A 12,536-nucleotide genomic window follows, 5' to 3' on the forward strand; every position below is an offset into this window, starting at 1 on the left:
CAGGTAAAAAGTACCTTTTGAAGTGAACGTTGTTTCCCAATGAGATCCCGGTGACGGAGGGAGAGGCGGCCGCCCACCCTAAAGCATCCTGGCCTGGAGCCAGTTCTGGAAGTTGACGGCATGTGGAGCGGGCAGGACTCGGAGGGTGGCATTTCGACCTGCTTCCAGTTTCCCTAAACCATGACCCAGGCAGAGGAGCGCCCTCTTCCTCTCCAGCAGCCCCGTGGAAAGGGCCCAAGTGACCCTCAACAGGGACACAGCTTTCTGGGCTCTGAAAAGGATGCCTCAAACTGGCGAGACTTCACGGGATCCCAGAACTGGAGGTCGGGTAAGTGTCCCGAGACGGGCAAGGACTCCTGCCTAAAAGCTCAGTGCCTTCATGGCGCGATCCAAAGTGCTTCACATCAGGCTGCCAGACAAGAACTGTCACGAGCTGGTTCTGAACACACGAAGCTTCACAAGCATATTCCGAACAAGTCGCACAAGGGCCCTCGCAGCAGCTCTCGCTGTATGACTTCAGGAACGTCTTTGTGTACCGTAAGAAAACATATACATCTTGAAAGAACGGAACGCCAAGTCATGGAACAAAAGTGAGTCCATCTGCGAGGAACGGCAGGTGTGGGGCTCCGGCGGCCCCGCCCCCCAGGTCCGGTTCTCTCTGGGCTACACTCAACATCTCGATGTCAGGAAATGTCTAGGCCTGGAGGCTGCCGAGACCCCCAGTGAAGACAGATCGCCCTTCCAAGAGGTGAGGCGAGTCAGCATTCAAAGGCTGAGGCAGAAAGTGGGATCCATGATGCTCTGCAGCCTCTCTGGAGATTCAGTTTAAAACGTGACGGGGGAAAAGGAGATTCCAGGAAAGACACCACATGGGACCGCACTGGGCTGGAGGCGCGAGGACGAGCACTGGCTCCGCAACTTGCTCCTGTTCCTAGCGGGAGCACTAGGGTACGGCAGACACAGAAAACCTAGAAAAATAGTGCCAGTTCAGCTGTGTTCTCCCAACCCCAGGGTCCCTGTCGTGTGCTAAAACGACACAGCCAAAGTCTCCCTGACATCAGAAGCGAGATCAGCCACAGGGGCGTCACCCGGTGGGAAGTCTGGCTGAGAAGGGCCATAGAGGGCAGACCGCACCAGGGCACGCACAGCTGAGCCTGTGACCTGTCTGCGAGCCTCCCGGAGACCAGCAGGCCCAAGGAGCCCCACGTGGGAGTCTGCTTCCACCCATACTGGTCTGGCCCAGACTATCCTGTGCAAAACTGCTTCATCTCTAGGAGTTTGAATAGCCAAAGTTCATATACAAAGTTCTCAAAATTAGTCAAGGAAAGCCTAGAACAAAAAATGTGCCAATGGCCTTGGGAAAACCAGCTAAGACGGGCAAGGGCTGATGGTGTAGACGCTGAGCATGTGACGAGCACGCCAGGGCTGCTACGTGTGGCGCTCTCTCCTCCAGCCGCGTAACGGATCCTGAAGCTCACACTCGAAGTCAACGGCTTGAGGAGGGCCTCCCTGGCACTTAGGACTGATCCAGCTGTTCCGGGGACAAGGCAAAGAGGAGCACTCTGTTATAGCAGGAGTACCCTCCCACATGGGCTGTTTCCACGGGCCGCACCTCTTACCTGGCCCCTACAAAACAAGAGGCGTGGCAGAGGGCCTTGTCTTGCACCCTCTTTCCCGACCCTCTACCTAGAGGGTGGGAGCTGCTTCCATGCTGTCTTTGCCAGTTCTTAAGCCTGTCTCTACGGCCACTGGCCGTCTGCAAAGAGCTCCTCCTGCTTGAACTTTCCACCTTGCTCCACAGGTGAGTCTCTCGAGAGCAGGTTCCCACCAGAGCTGGAGTGTGCACTGTCGCCTTCAGGCTGACTGTGTCAAGGCAACAGGGTGAGACATCAGCCTGTGGTGGGTGGGTTCCCAGGAAGCCCATGAGACTGGCCAGCAACCCTCCTTGCAGAGACTGTTTTCCTTTCCTGCTATCTTTGGTAGGTGGGTTTTCAACCATGACCTCAGCTCTGGAAAGATGATCTCAATAATTCAATCAGCAATCCCTTTCTTATCTAAAATATGTAAATATGGGCCACTAACATCTCTGACATCTCCCAGATGACATTTCTCATGCATCTTGGCTAAGAGAGATCGCACTTTCCAGCAGGTGACACAGAAGTGGAAGTAATGTACTTTCCAGCAGTTGGCATAGAAGCAGTACAATTTAATTTACTTTTGCTGAAATAAAGAGGGGGACGTCAGCCAGTGCTCTATCATTAAACCATGCAGAAATGCAGTGGTGGGCACACCAGGTCACCGTTCCACTGAGCTTAAGGCTAAGCCTTGGTTTAATTCTTTAAAAGTCTGTGTGTTTTGTTTAAGGCCAACTCCAGTGTTAGGAATCAAACTTAAAAAAAAGGGCCCCTCCTTCTCAGCTGCCAGGGTGTCAGTCTGGAGCAACACAGGGGCCGCGCAGAGCTCTGCTTCAGTGCCAAGCACGAGTTGCATCTGTAGCCTCAGTGTCTGAGGGATGGGCTTCCCTTCTCCATTTCCCGGCTGTCTTTCTGCAACGCAGTCAGTACCTGGAAACCACAAGGGAACACGTCCGAGGTTACTCTACTGCATACACTGAACAGAGAATCCCGGCAGGACCGAGCCAGATGCTGCATCCTGAAACACAAGCAGCAAAGGACTGGCTGAGCTCGCCCCACTTCGGCCACCTTCGCGCTCTGGGGCGTCCTGCACCACCCAGCCGGAGTGGCCTTCCCAGCACAGGCACCTGGTCATGCCATCTTGGGGCTGCGGGCTAGCTCCCGTGCCCAGGTCCTATCCCTTCTGCACCAGGAAGCCTGCCTCCTCTGAAGCCCAGCAGACAGTGCCTCTTCCCAACATCCTGCTAAGCGTTCCTCTCTGTGCTCCCCTAGTTCTTGGTCAACATCTTTATTTGAAAAGCGATTCGTCCAGGCTCGGTGGCTCAGCCTGTCATCCCAGCACTTTAGGAGACCGAGGCGAGGGGCTTGCCTGAGCCCGCGGGTTCGAGACCAGACGGACAACCTGGCGAGACCTCGCCCCTACAATAATAAACCAAAACTTAGCTGGGCACGGTGGCACACGCCTGTAGCTCTGGCGACCTGGAAGGCCGAAGCGGAAGGACCGCCGGAGCCCAGCAGGTCAGCGCTGGGGTGGCCGTGAGTGTGCCTCTGCACTCCAGCCTGGGCGACGGAGTGAGACTCCAACAATGAATGAATGAACGAACGAACGGAGGAATGTGATTCCATGAAAATCCAGCTCAAAAAAAACCACGTAGCGAATGAATGAATGGGCGAGATCCCGCTCCGCCACGGCTGAGCCACAACCGGGGTAAGGACAGAAGCCCCCGCCCGGCGCCCCCGCCACGGCGCCGCGCCCGCACGTCGGCCTCAGGCAGGCGAGGGCCTGGCACGAAGGGCCTGCCAGCGACACGGCGGCCGCCCCCGCTGCAGTCCAAGAGCTCGTGAGGACGCAAGCCCCCGTCGGCCAGCCTCAAAACCCGGAGCCTCTCGGGAGCACAGTGCCGTCTGCGGGGCCGGGCACAAGCCACTCGGAGTCGCAGCTGCAAGAGGAAAGCAGGACGTTTCCCAGGGGCTGTGATAAAGTCGCAGGAAAGGGACAAAGGCAGGCGAAAGTCCTCCCCACCTCTCCAGAAATGCGACTGCCGAGGGCGCACAACGTGTCCTTGCGCTGAGAGGGCTCGCCGGCCTCTCAACCTGAAGCAGAAGTCCCGTGAGACCCTGACCTGGGCGAAACATGCTGATGCCCAAGCTCTCTCCACCGTCAGGCTGACTCCCATCACGGCCCCATTCGTTAGAACATGTCCCATTAGTAAAATGACCCCTGTTCTAGTTACAACCAGTTTTTACCTCATCTCTAAAATGCAAGATCAAAACGGCAGGTTTAGGTCTAGTTCCTCCCGCTGTGTGTGGGTGTGCGATGTGTACATGGGTGACCTGTGTATGTGTGGGTATATGTGTGTGGGTATACAGTGTGCACGTGCATGGGTGATCTGTGTATGTAAATGTGTAGGTGTACAACGTGTGTGTGGGGAGGTGACCTGTGTATGTGTGAGTGTGCAATGCATGCACGTGTGGGTGACGGTATTATCTGTGCATGTGTAACGTGCATATGCATGGGTGATCAGTGTACGTGTGCATGGGTGTGCAATGTGTATGTGATACGTATGTGTGTGGGTGTACAATGTGTGTGCATGTATGAGAGGCTGGCAAAAGAGCCTCTATCTCTTAGGAAAGAGACAGCCTGATAATGTAGAAAACGGCTCCATTTGCCAAATAAACTTGAAATCTGAAAAAGTCTTCAGATCTAACTATCAATGTATAGGAAACACAGAGAAGCATGTCCAACGCCACCACGGGGATATGGCAGGAGAATCCAGATTGTGGGAAATGTTACAGGACGAATGACCAGTTTTCTTCAACAAGTAAAGGTGGGTGAGAGAGGGACAGAAGGTAAGAAGTGGGTAGCACATCTCTTTTTTTTGAGTTGGAGCCTCACTCCATCGCCCAGGCTAGAGTGCAGCGGCATGCTCACGGCCACCACAGCCCTGATCTGCTGGGTTCTGGTGATTCTTCCACCTCAGCCTTTCCCACCTCAGCTTTCCAAGTAGCCAGAACTACAGGTGCACGCTACCACACCTGGCTAATCTTTGATTTATTGTAGGGATGAGGTCTCAGCAAGCTGCCCAGGCTGGTCTTGGACCCCTGGGCTCCAGCAATCCTCTTGCCTCAGGCTCCCAAAGTGCTGGGATTACAGGCTTGAGCCACTGTGCACTTTTAAACAGCTCAAAAGTGGCAGGACGCAGTGGAAGGATCGCCCGAGCCCAGCAGGTGACACTGGGGTGGCCGTGAGTGTGCCACTGCCCTCCAGCCTGGGCGACAGAGTAAGACTCCAAATCCAAAGGAAAAAAAGGCTCAAAAGCACTTTTTCTCAATCACAACGCATGGACCTTAAATGGATCTTGATTCAAACAAACTGGAAAGCCTATTATGACATTGAAACAACTAGAAAATCGAAAACAGAACATCTGAGGATAGCAAGGCATCAGTAACTTTTTAAGCAATGACAGGACTGCAGCTGTGTTGCAAGAGCCCCCGTGGCTTGGAGATGCAGGACACTGACAGAGGGAGTGGCGGGGCACGGCTGAAACAGGGCAGTCCCGCTTCCACGGTCTCTGAAGCAGAAGGACCGGTGCATGGGGGCTTGTTACTCGATTTCCGTACATATTTCACATCTCCCACTTGGAAAAAAGTTAAACAACAACAGGCATTCTTTAGCGCATATGAAAAAGCATAAGCCTTCACGGGGGTCAACCAACAAGGACCTGGAGCTGATACGGCGCACAGGCCAGAGTCAGGCGCCACGGCTGGCCTTTTTCCCCTTTTGGGTGGAGACTTCTCCCCTCTGAGGACACAGACGATGCGGCCAGCCCCGCAGGGGACCAGGCCTAAGAGGGGCACCTGGGGAGACCCCAGGCTGGAGGGGCCCAGGCAGTCAGCTCCGCTGCTCAGTGCAGCCACTAGAGGGCAGAGCGGCGCCTCGGATGGGAAGAGCCCGGAGGGCCTCCCTTTTCTGTGACGACCGCGGGATGGCCCCACTTCCTTCGCGAGGCACGCGAGAGCCGCCGCAGGACGGCCCAGGGGCCCAGGGACGCGGCCCCTCGGCTTGCTGTCTCTGGCACCAATTTTAGAAAAAGAGGGAGGGCTTGCAAAACGCTTTCTGACATGCGCGAGCACGGCCGCGGCGATGAGACGTGCCGGTCCTCCGGATGCCACCGCAGAGCAGGCGAGGAGGCTCTCGTTACCCACAGCCCCCCGCTGACAGAAACCCAGAGAGGAGGGACTTGCCCCAGACACCCCTTGGCGCTCCAGAGCCCAGCCTTAAACCCAGCTCTCCTCGCTTCCAGCCCAGGGAGCGTTTCAAAGAGGCCAGCTTTTCAATGAGCACCGCAAGCAGCCTCCCCTCCTAAACTGCTCCACGGGGCCAGGCCACTCTGCGGAGAAAAAGCCAACAGAAAGGCCACTCGCCTGGGCCCACTTCTTGTTCCGACTCTGCATCTGAACCGTGGCGATGGAGGTGAACAGCTCCTCGGCAGGCAGGCCCTCGGGCAGCCTGGTCAGGAACTGGGCCATGTGGATGAAGTCCATCTTGGTCAGGATGTCCTCGAACAGCTTCAGGACGCCCAGCGCCGTGCGGAAGAGGAACTCCTCCCCGTCTCGACAGAACACATCCCAGATCCGGCAGGCCAAGTCGAGGGGCAGAGACTTGCTGTATAAGGTGAAGATCCTGGGGAAAAGGTTTCACACTTTGAGCCACACAAAGAACGAAATGGGAAGGCAAGCCTGACTCCATGGAAAACTCTCCCGAGTGAGTTGCTTCCGTGTAACACACGGCAGGGGGACTAGGCCTGCACTCACATAAGGGCAGCGTTAACATTGTGGGAAACAGCACTGCTGGCTTTCGCACAGAATCTCACACAGCATCTGGCTGCTGAAAGGTTGATCCCGATTTCTCCTACCTGCAAGGAGGATCTACCAAGTGCCACCACGTGCTTACTCTGTGGTGGACAAGCAGCCTTAGTGGCCATCATACCCAGCACTGACCACAGCGCAGGCAGACAGCAGGTGCTCATCCTCACAGCAGGTGCTGTGAGCCTCGCCTCGGAGACCAGCCCCGACAGGTGTCTCCTCCCGAGAACGGCGAGAGGCTCCCTCGGCTCTGGGCTCCCGCAGCCCAGCCCTGCCTCGGTGTGCACGCCCACGTCTGCTCGTCTTCACCGCGGGGCTGCCCAATGGTCCCAATCCTCAGCATCGAGGGCAGCATCTGGCCGTCTTTCCCAGGCTGCTTGGGCTTTCACAGACGTCCTCAACACCTGTCCTCACTGACCGTCCTCATCACAAGGGGCAACTCCCAGTGGGGCGGGGGGTATTCCCTCCCCGCCTGGAAAATCACTCTTCCACAGAGTTCAGTGTTTCCTGTGCTGACTCAGCAGGTGAGGTGGGGCCCGTGGAAGCACCTGAGCTGCTGGTGCTGGACTCAGCCTGAGCAACGCCATCTCCTTCCGCAGCGCGACCCTGACTCTCCGAGAACAGACCCCACCAGCCATCCCCCTACACTGGCAGAGCTGATCACAGACCAGAGGCGTGGACCTCTGCCTGCAGTGAACCCCAGGATGCGGCTCACCCCGAACTCTGCCCTGGGGGCCGCTGCCCTAGAGGCCACCGGTGCCCCAGGACCCAGAGAGGCACTGGACAGCTGAGGCCGCGCACCACCAACAGTGCGTGGCTGCCGGTCGAGACGAACAACGGCCCAGGCAATCCCTCACCGGTACCTCATCAGATACTCAAGGAAGGCTAACAGTGTAGATTTCACCCAACTCAGATGGAATAGACAGATGCCACAGAAAACCCATGCATCACGAAAACAGCAGAAGCCGGCGTCCTACTGGGTGCTGCGCACCACACTACCCCAGCACTCCAGAAGCACAGCTCACCCCAACAGCCGGTGCCGCCCTGGGGAGGGTCTCTCTCGCTTCAGCTCGGCTGAGGAACCCAGCCTCAGGGTGGCAAACAGACCCAGGTCTCGCCACCAGCAAGTGACAGAGCCGGACGCTGAACCTGACTCCGAAGCTCATGCTCTAACGTCTGTGCAACACCACAGGCTGTCAGGCAACACGCTGCCACAGTATCAGTAGGAGATTCTCTTTTTAAAAGTCACAAAAAGCCTTCGAAGAGCCCGGAATTACCTCAAAAGCAAAAAACCGTTTCATAATGGTCTACAAAATACAGTTAGAGTAAAATCAAAGAGATCTTCTGCTTCTATCCTCAATCTAGAAAATAATTTCAGTTGGATCCAGAGAGCATGCTTATTAACAACATTATTTTCAAAAGAACTGACCTGATTCATACACTACTATCTCTTGTGTGCCAGCTTATATGTGGAAATCAAAACCCAACACCCTCTTAAAAGCAGAGTCATAAGAAAAAAACCGATGGGGAAAAGAAAGTAGCTACAGGCAGAAAAGAGGGAAAATGAGAACAAAACATAATCTTCCTTTCCCCCCCAAAGCCCACCCAAAGTAAACCTTTTTTTCTTTTTGTATTTAACATACAGTTAAACTGAGTTCAGGTGTGTGTGGGTCTCCCCAAACTACTTCAGGCTCTGAACTTTATAGAATTAAGCCAGCCCAGAATGCCACACGCAGTGCCCACCTGCTGAGTCTTCACCCCACCCTGGGCGCCACCATCTCTCTCTCCCAGAGACATCTGGCTGAGGTCGGAGCCAGTTATCTGGTTCTAAGCAGGTCAATCCATTTATCATAAATATTTCTTGAAGCCTACTGTATGCTGTTCTTTGGTGATGAGGACACAGGACAAGACAGACAACATCCCCTGCTCTCGAGGGTGGTCGTCGAGAACAGCCCATCACTGAAAAAAGACACTGTCCTAAACCTCTGAGGAGGAAGCAGCAAGCCGGGAGAGCATGTCTGGAAGGCATCCAGGCAGAGGAAGCTGCAGGCCACAGCTCGGAGGCAGGACTGAAGCCTGTCCACGCAGGGCGCAAGGCAACCAGGGGGTGGGGGCAGAGAACAGCCACGGGAGAGGGAGTCAAGGTGCCCAAGGGAGCAGGACTTCCGGCTACGACGCGCCCTGGAGGTTTTCTTCCGAGTGAAATGGGGGGCCAGCGGAGTGCCTGGAGGGAACGGCGCCTCGAGGGGCAGAGGCAGAAGCGAAGAGGCCAACCAGGCAGCTCCGGCTGGGATCCAGGCAAGGAGGGATGGAGCGCAGCAGGAGCAGCGGACGCGGCCGAGGAGGCGGGATCCAGACACAGGAAATGGCCACGCAAGCTGCAGCACCAAGGATGCTGTGTCTTGGTCCGAACCGGAAGGATGGAGCTGTCACAGAAGGGGACACAGAGTCTGGCGGGAACAGAAGTCAAGCGCTGAGTACTGAGCCATGTTAAGTTCGAGAGTCAGACATCCAAGAGGACAAAGGAATTGATCTCCAGTGCCAGGAGGGACCTCTGGGCGGGTGACACACACTGGGGACAGTCTGCGTACAGACAGGCCCACATCAAGAAGGACTGCAAGGATCAGAGAGTGAAGACTCAAAGGCTGCCGAAACTCCAGCAGGTCTGACGACTGAATGCCCAGCCTGTACGTCATGTACAAAGGCGTAACAAGGGCAACCCCTTCGGGCCCCCTCCCACCGTGGAGCTTCTCCGTGCTCTCAGTAAATCCTGCTTCCTCACGTTCCGGCCAGCCGTGTCCCTCATTCCTCCGAGGCGTGAGACAAGAAGCCCGACCTGAAGAGCTGCAGAAGATCACTGGAGCCGAAGAGCTGTGTACCCCAGAGGCTGGCGTGCCAGCCGACGGAGCAGGCCGAACCAGGGGAGCTGCTGGAAGAAGGCGAGACTCCCAAGCTGAGACACTCAGGAGGTCAGGCCTGCCAGCCCACCGACCCAGCAACTCTCAGGGCCTGGCCTGCCCGCACTTTAGGCCCAACACTTCCGGGGATAGGCTTCCTAGCCCCTGGACGACCCTCTGGGGCTTGACTGGCCGACCCACCGAGCTGACACTCTCGAAGCCCAGGCTGACCTGAGAAATCTGCATCACTCTGAGTTGTCTCTTTCCAATAAAGGAGCATTAACACTCAGACAGAAAAAAAGAAAGGTAGGACTGCACCTTGCTTGTATCACTGACTGACGTCATGTGCTGAAATGAAGTAACTGAGGCCTTGAACGTCATCATATCGTAAAGAAAACGTGTCTCAGCCGGGCTCGGTGGCTCGGCCTGTAATCCCGAGCCTCGCAAAGCTGAGGTGAGTGGACTGCCTGAGCCCGTGGGTTTACTTGGTGAGACCTCATCTCTACACTAAATAAAAAATCAGCCGGGCGTGGTAGTGCGTGCCTGTAGTTCTGGCTACTTGGAAGGCTGAGGCGGAAGGATCGCCGGAGCCCAGTAGGTCGAGGCTGCGGGGGCCGGGAGCGGCCACTGCACTCTAGTCTGGGTGACAGAGTGAGACTGCAACTCCCAAAAAAAAAAAAGAAAGAAAGAAAGTGTCTCTTTTCAAGAAGAAAAATGTCTACCTTTCACTTGGAAAACGTTTCCTCACCCAACTCTCAGCCTAGGTGTCTGTTCTTGGAAGGCTGTTTCCTGACCCTTGGGTTGGCCCAGGTTTCCTGCAAAGTGTCCACACTGCACCTCATGCACCCCTTTCATAACGGTCGTCAGCATCAGCCCACGAGCGTCTGAGACAGCACAGTGCTGGCGAGAAACAGATCTTCCTTTACACTTTGTCAGCCTGGCTTCCTGCACCGTTCCCATCTTCTGAGCCCTAGCAGGCTCTGGCGGGCCTCTCAGCAACCAGCTCCCAGTCCTTCTGCTGCAGTCAGGACCACCCCAGACAGGACCACCCCATGGCCTCTCCAGCCCCTGGGCTCCACTCTCGACAGCCCCGAGCTGTCCTAAGCTATCTCCACCCCCTGCCCTAGACTGCAAGAGCTTCAAGGGCGGAGACCTCTGTCCCCAGCAGTATCTGAACAGTGAGGGTCTTCTCCCTCCAACCTGCTCTCCCCTGAGCCAGGACCGCCAGAGATGCTCCCACAACACTGCCAGCAGCTTTCAGATGCTGGGCTGTATTTAAGCCACTTTTAGATTCAAAAGCCAGCTGTGAAAGGCACTAAAACAATCCTCTCAGGAAACCAGTTTTAGGCAGTGCCCTTCACACAGCTGGAAAGCTCACAGACCCAGGAGGGGACATCAGGCTCTATCCTGGTCCCGCAGAGACCCTGCCATGGATCAGAAGCAATCAGAATAAGAGGCTGCTGTCCACACGCCCTCTCGGTCTCCAGGCCTTCAAGTCCACTTTTCCCCTGCTGTGCCCTCAGGCTCCATCCTGCTCCAGCCAGGTGATTGCACAGAAAAAGGGCCAGGCAGGGAAAGCCCCCTTGGCCTCCCCAGAGCCAGCTCAGTGCCCTTTCCACAGCAGGAAGACAGAATTTCAAGGACTCTTATCTCCCAAGAAATGTGTATGTATCCCTGCTGCCCCTGCATATTATTGCATTGTGCATCAAAATGATAATTTCAAAAAAAAGTAAAAAAGAAAAAGCTTTTTAAAAAGTAATTCTAAAAAATCTCAGCTGTAAGTTCAATGAACGCAAAACAATGTATTTCCAAGTTGCTAAATGAAAGAAGTAGCCATCAGCTTATAAAAGACACCAAGCAAGCCAGGCTCAGTGGCTCAGCCTGTAATCCCGCGCCTTTGGGAGGCTGAAGTGAGTGGATTGCCTGAGCCCGCGGGTTTGAGACACGCCTGGGCAACTTGGCGAGACCTCATCTCGACAATAAATCAAAAAACTAGCCGGGCATGGTAGCGCACGCCTGTAGTTCCAGCCACTCGGAAGGCTGAGGCGGAAGGATCGCCGAAGCCCAGCAGGTCGAGGCTGTGGTGACTGGGAGCGGCCACTGCATCCAGTCTGGGCAACAGAGTGAGACTCCAACTCGAAAAAAAGATACCAAGCAAGTGGCATTGTCTGCTGCCCCCACAGCGTATGTGGAGGACAGGGGCAGCTTTTGCGGTCGCGCCTTCATAGCTTCCAGGAACCATGCCTATCTAGCCATGTCTGCTCTGCTTCTCTGAGGCTGCAGGAGAGCCAGGGAGCACCATGCAGGAAGGGAGGAGGGTGCTCAGGGGCACCTCCCAAGCGGCTGCTGCAGCCAAGGCCAGTCTCAGGAGCCAGCCATGAGGGAAGAGGGCAGAGTCCACGACCAGGACGCGCCCCGGCCTGGCATCCCCACGACAGCCCCCGGCTGCAAACCACAACAGGAAGCACTTGCTTTATATGCTCTCACCTGGATTATCCAATTTAATCCTTTCTGCAGCCCCGAGAGAAAGTACAATCATATGCCTCTTACAGACAAGGAAAGTACAAATGAAAGGAGGTTGTGAAAAAGCAGCTTTTTGCTTAAAGTAAAAGGGTAAAAGGTGCCAAACAGTCTCACCCATTGAGAAGCCACAGCCAGAGGTTTGTAACTTCAAGGCCCAACACCACCGATTTTCCGCTGTGTTCCAATTTTCCCATCCTGACTGGTTCCTAAGAATGAGCCTTGCGTCCACAGTTGGTTTGTGACGGAGCCCTTAGCCCACGTCTCCCTACCATGTTGCTCCTGTGCTTCTAAAAACATTGGCTGTTAGAAATAGACAGTGCCAGATAAGAATCGGGTTCCTGGCCAGGTGCAGTGGCTCATGCCTGTAATCCCAGCACTTTGGGAGGCCAAGGTGAGAGGACTGCCTGAGTCCAGAGGTTCGAGACCAGCCTAGACAACCTGGTGAGCCCTCGTCTCTACAATAAATCAATAAATAAGCCGGGCATGGTAGCATGTGCCTGTAGTTCCAGCTACTTGGAAGGCTGAGAAGAAGGATCGCCTGAGCCCAGCATCGAGGCTGCAGTGACCGTGAGTGTGCCACTGCACTCTAGCCTGGGCAACAGAGACTCCAACTCAA

At 55.4% G+C, this 12,536-nt stretch overlaps 1 protein-coding gene across 2 annotated transcripts in view; it reads right to left on the reverse strand.

Annotated features, from left to right (window-relative positions):
• Window positions 1-2,189: 2,189 nt before the first annotated feature.
• The window catches only part of TBC1D14 (TBC1 domain family member 14), a 109,717-nt gene continuing 99,370 nt past the window's right edge, over window positions 2,190-12,536 (reverse strand). For both annotated transcript variants that reach the window (XM_008056209.2, XM_021711427.1), the window contains exons 12-13: window positions 6,060-6,318; window positions 2,190-2,564 (exon numbers count right to left, since the gene is read on the reverse strand). In XM_008056209.2, coding sequence (XP_008054400.1) covers window positions 2,499-2,564; window positions 6,060-6,318 — 325 coding nt within the window. In that variant the 3' untranslated portion in view covers window positions 2,190-2,498. The remainder of the gene's footprint in view (window positions 2,565-6,059; window positions 6,319-12,536) is intronic.

This window comes from Carlito syrichta, unplaced genomic scaffold, assembly GCF_000164805.1.
Source record: "Carlito syrichta isolate Samal-C Ts95f unplaced genomic scaffold, Tarsius_syrichta-2.0.1 Scaffold302277, whole genome shotgun sequence".
Lineage (NCBI taxonomy): Eukaryota > Metazoa > Chordata > Mammalia > Primates > Tarsiidae > Carlito > Carlito syrichta.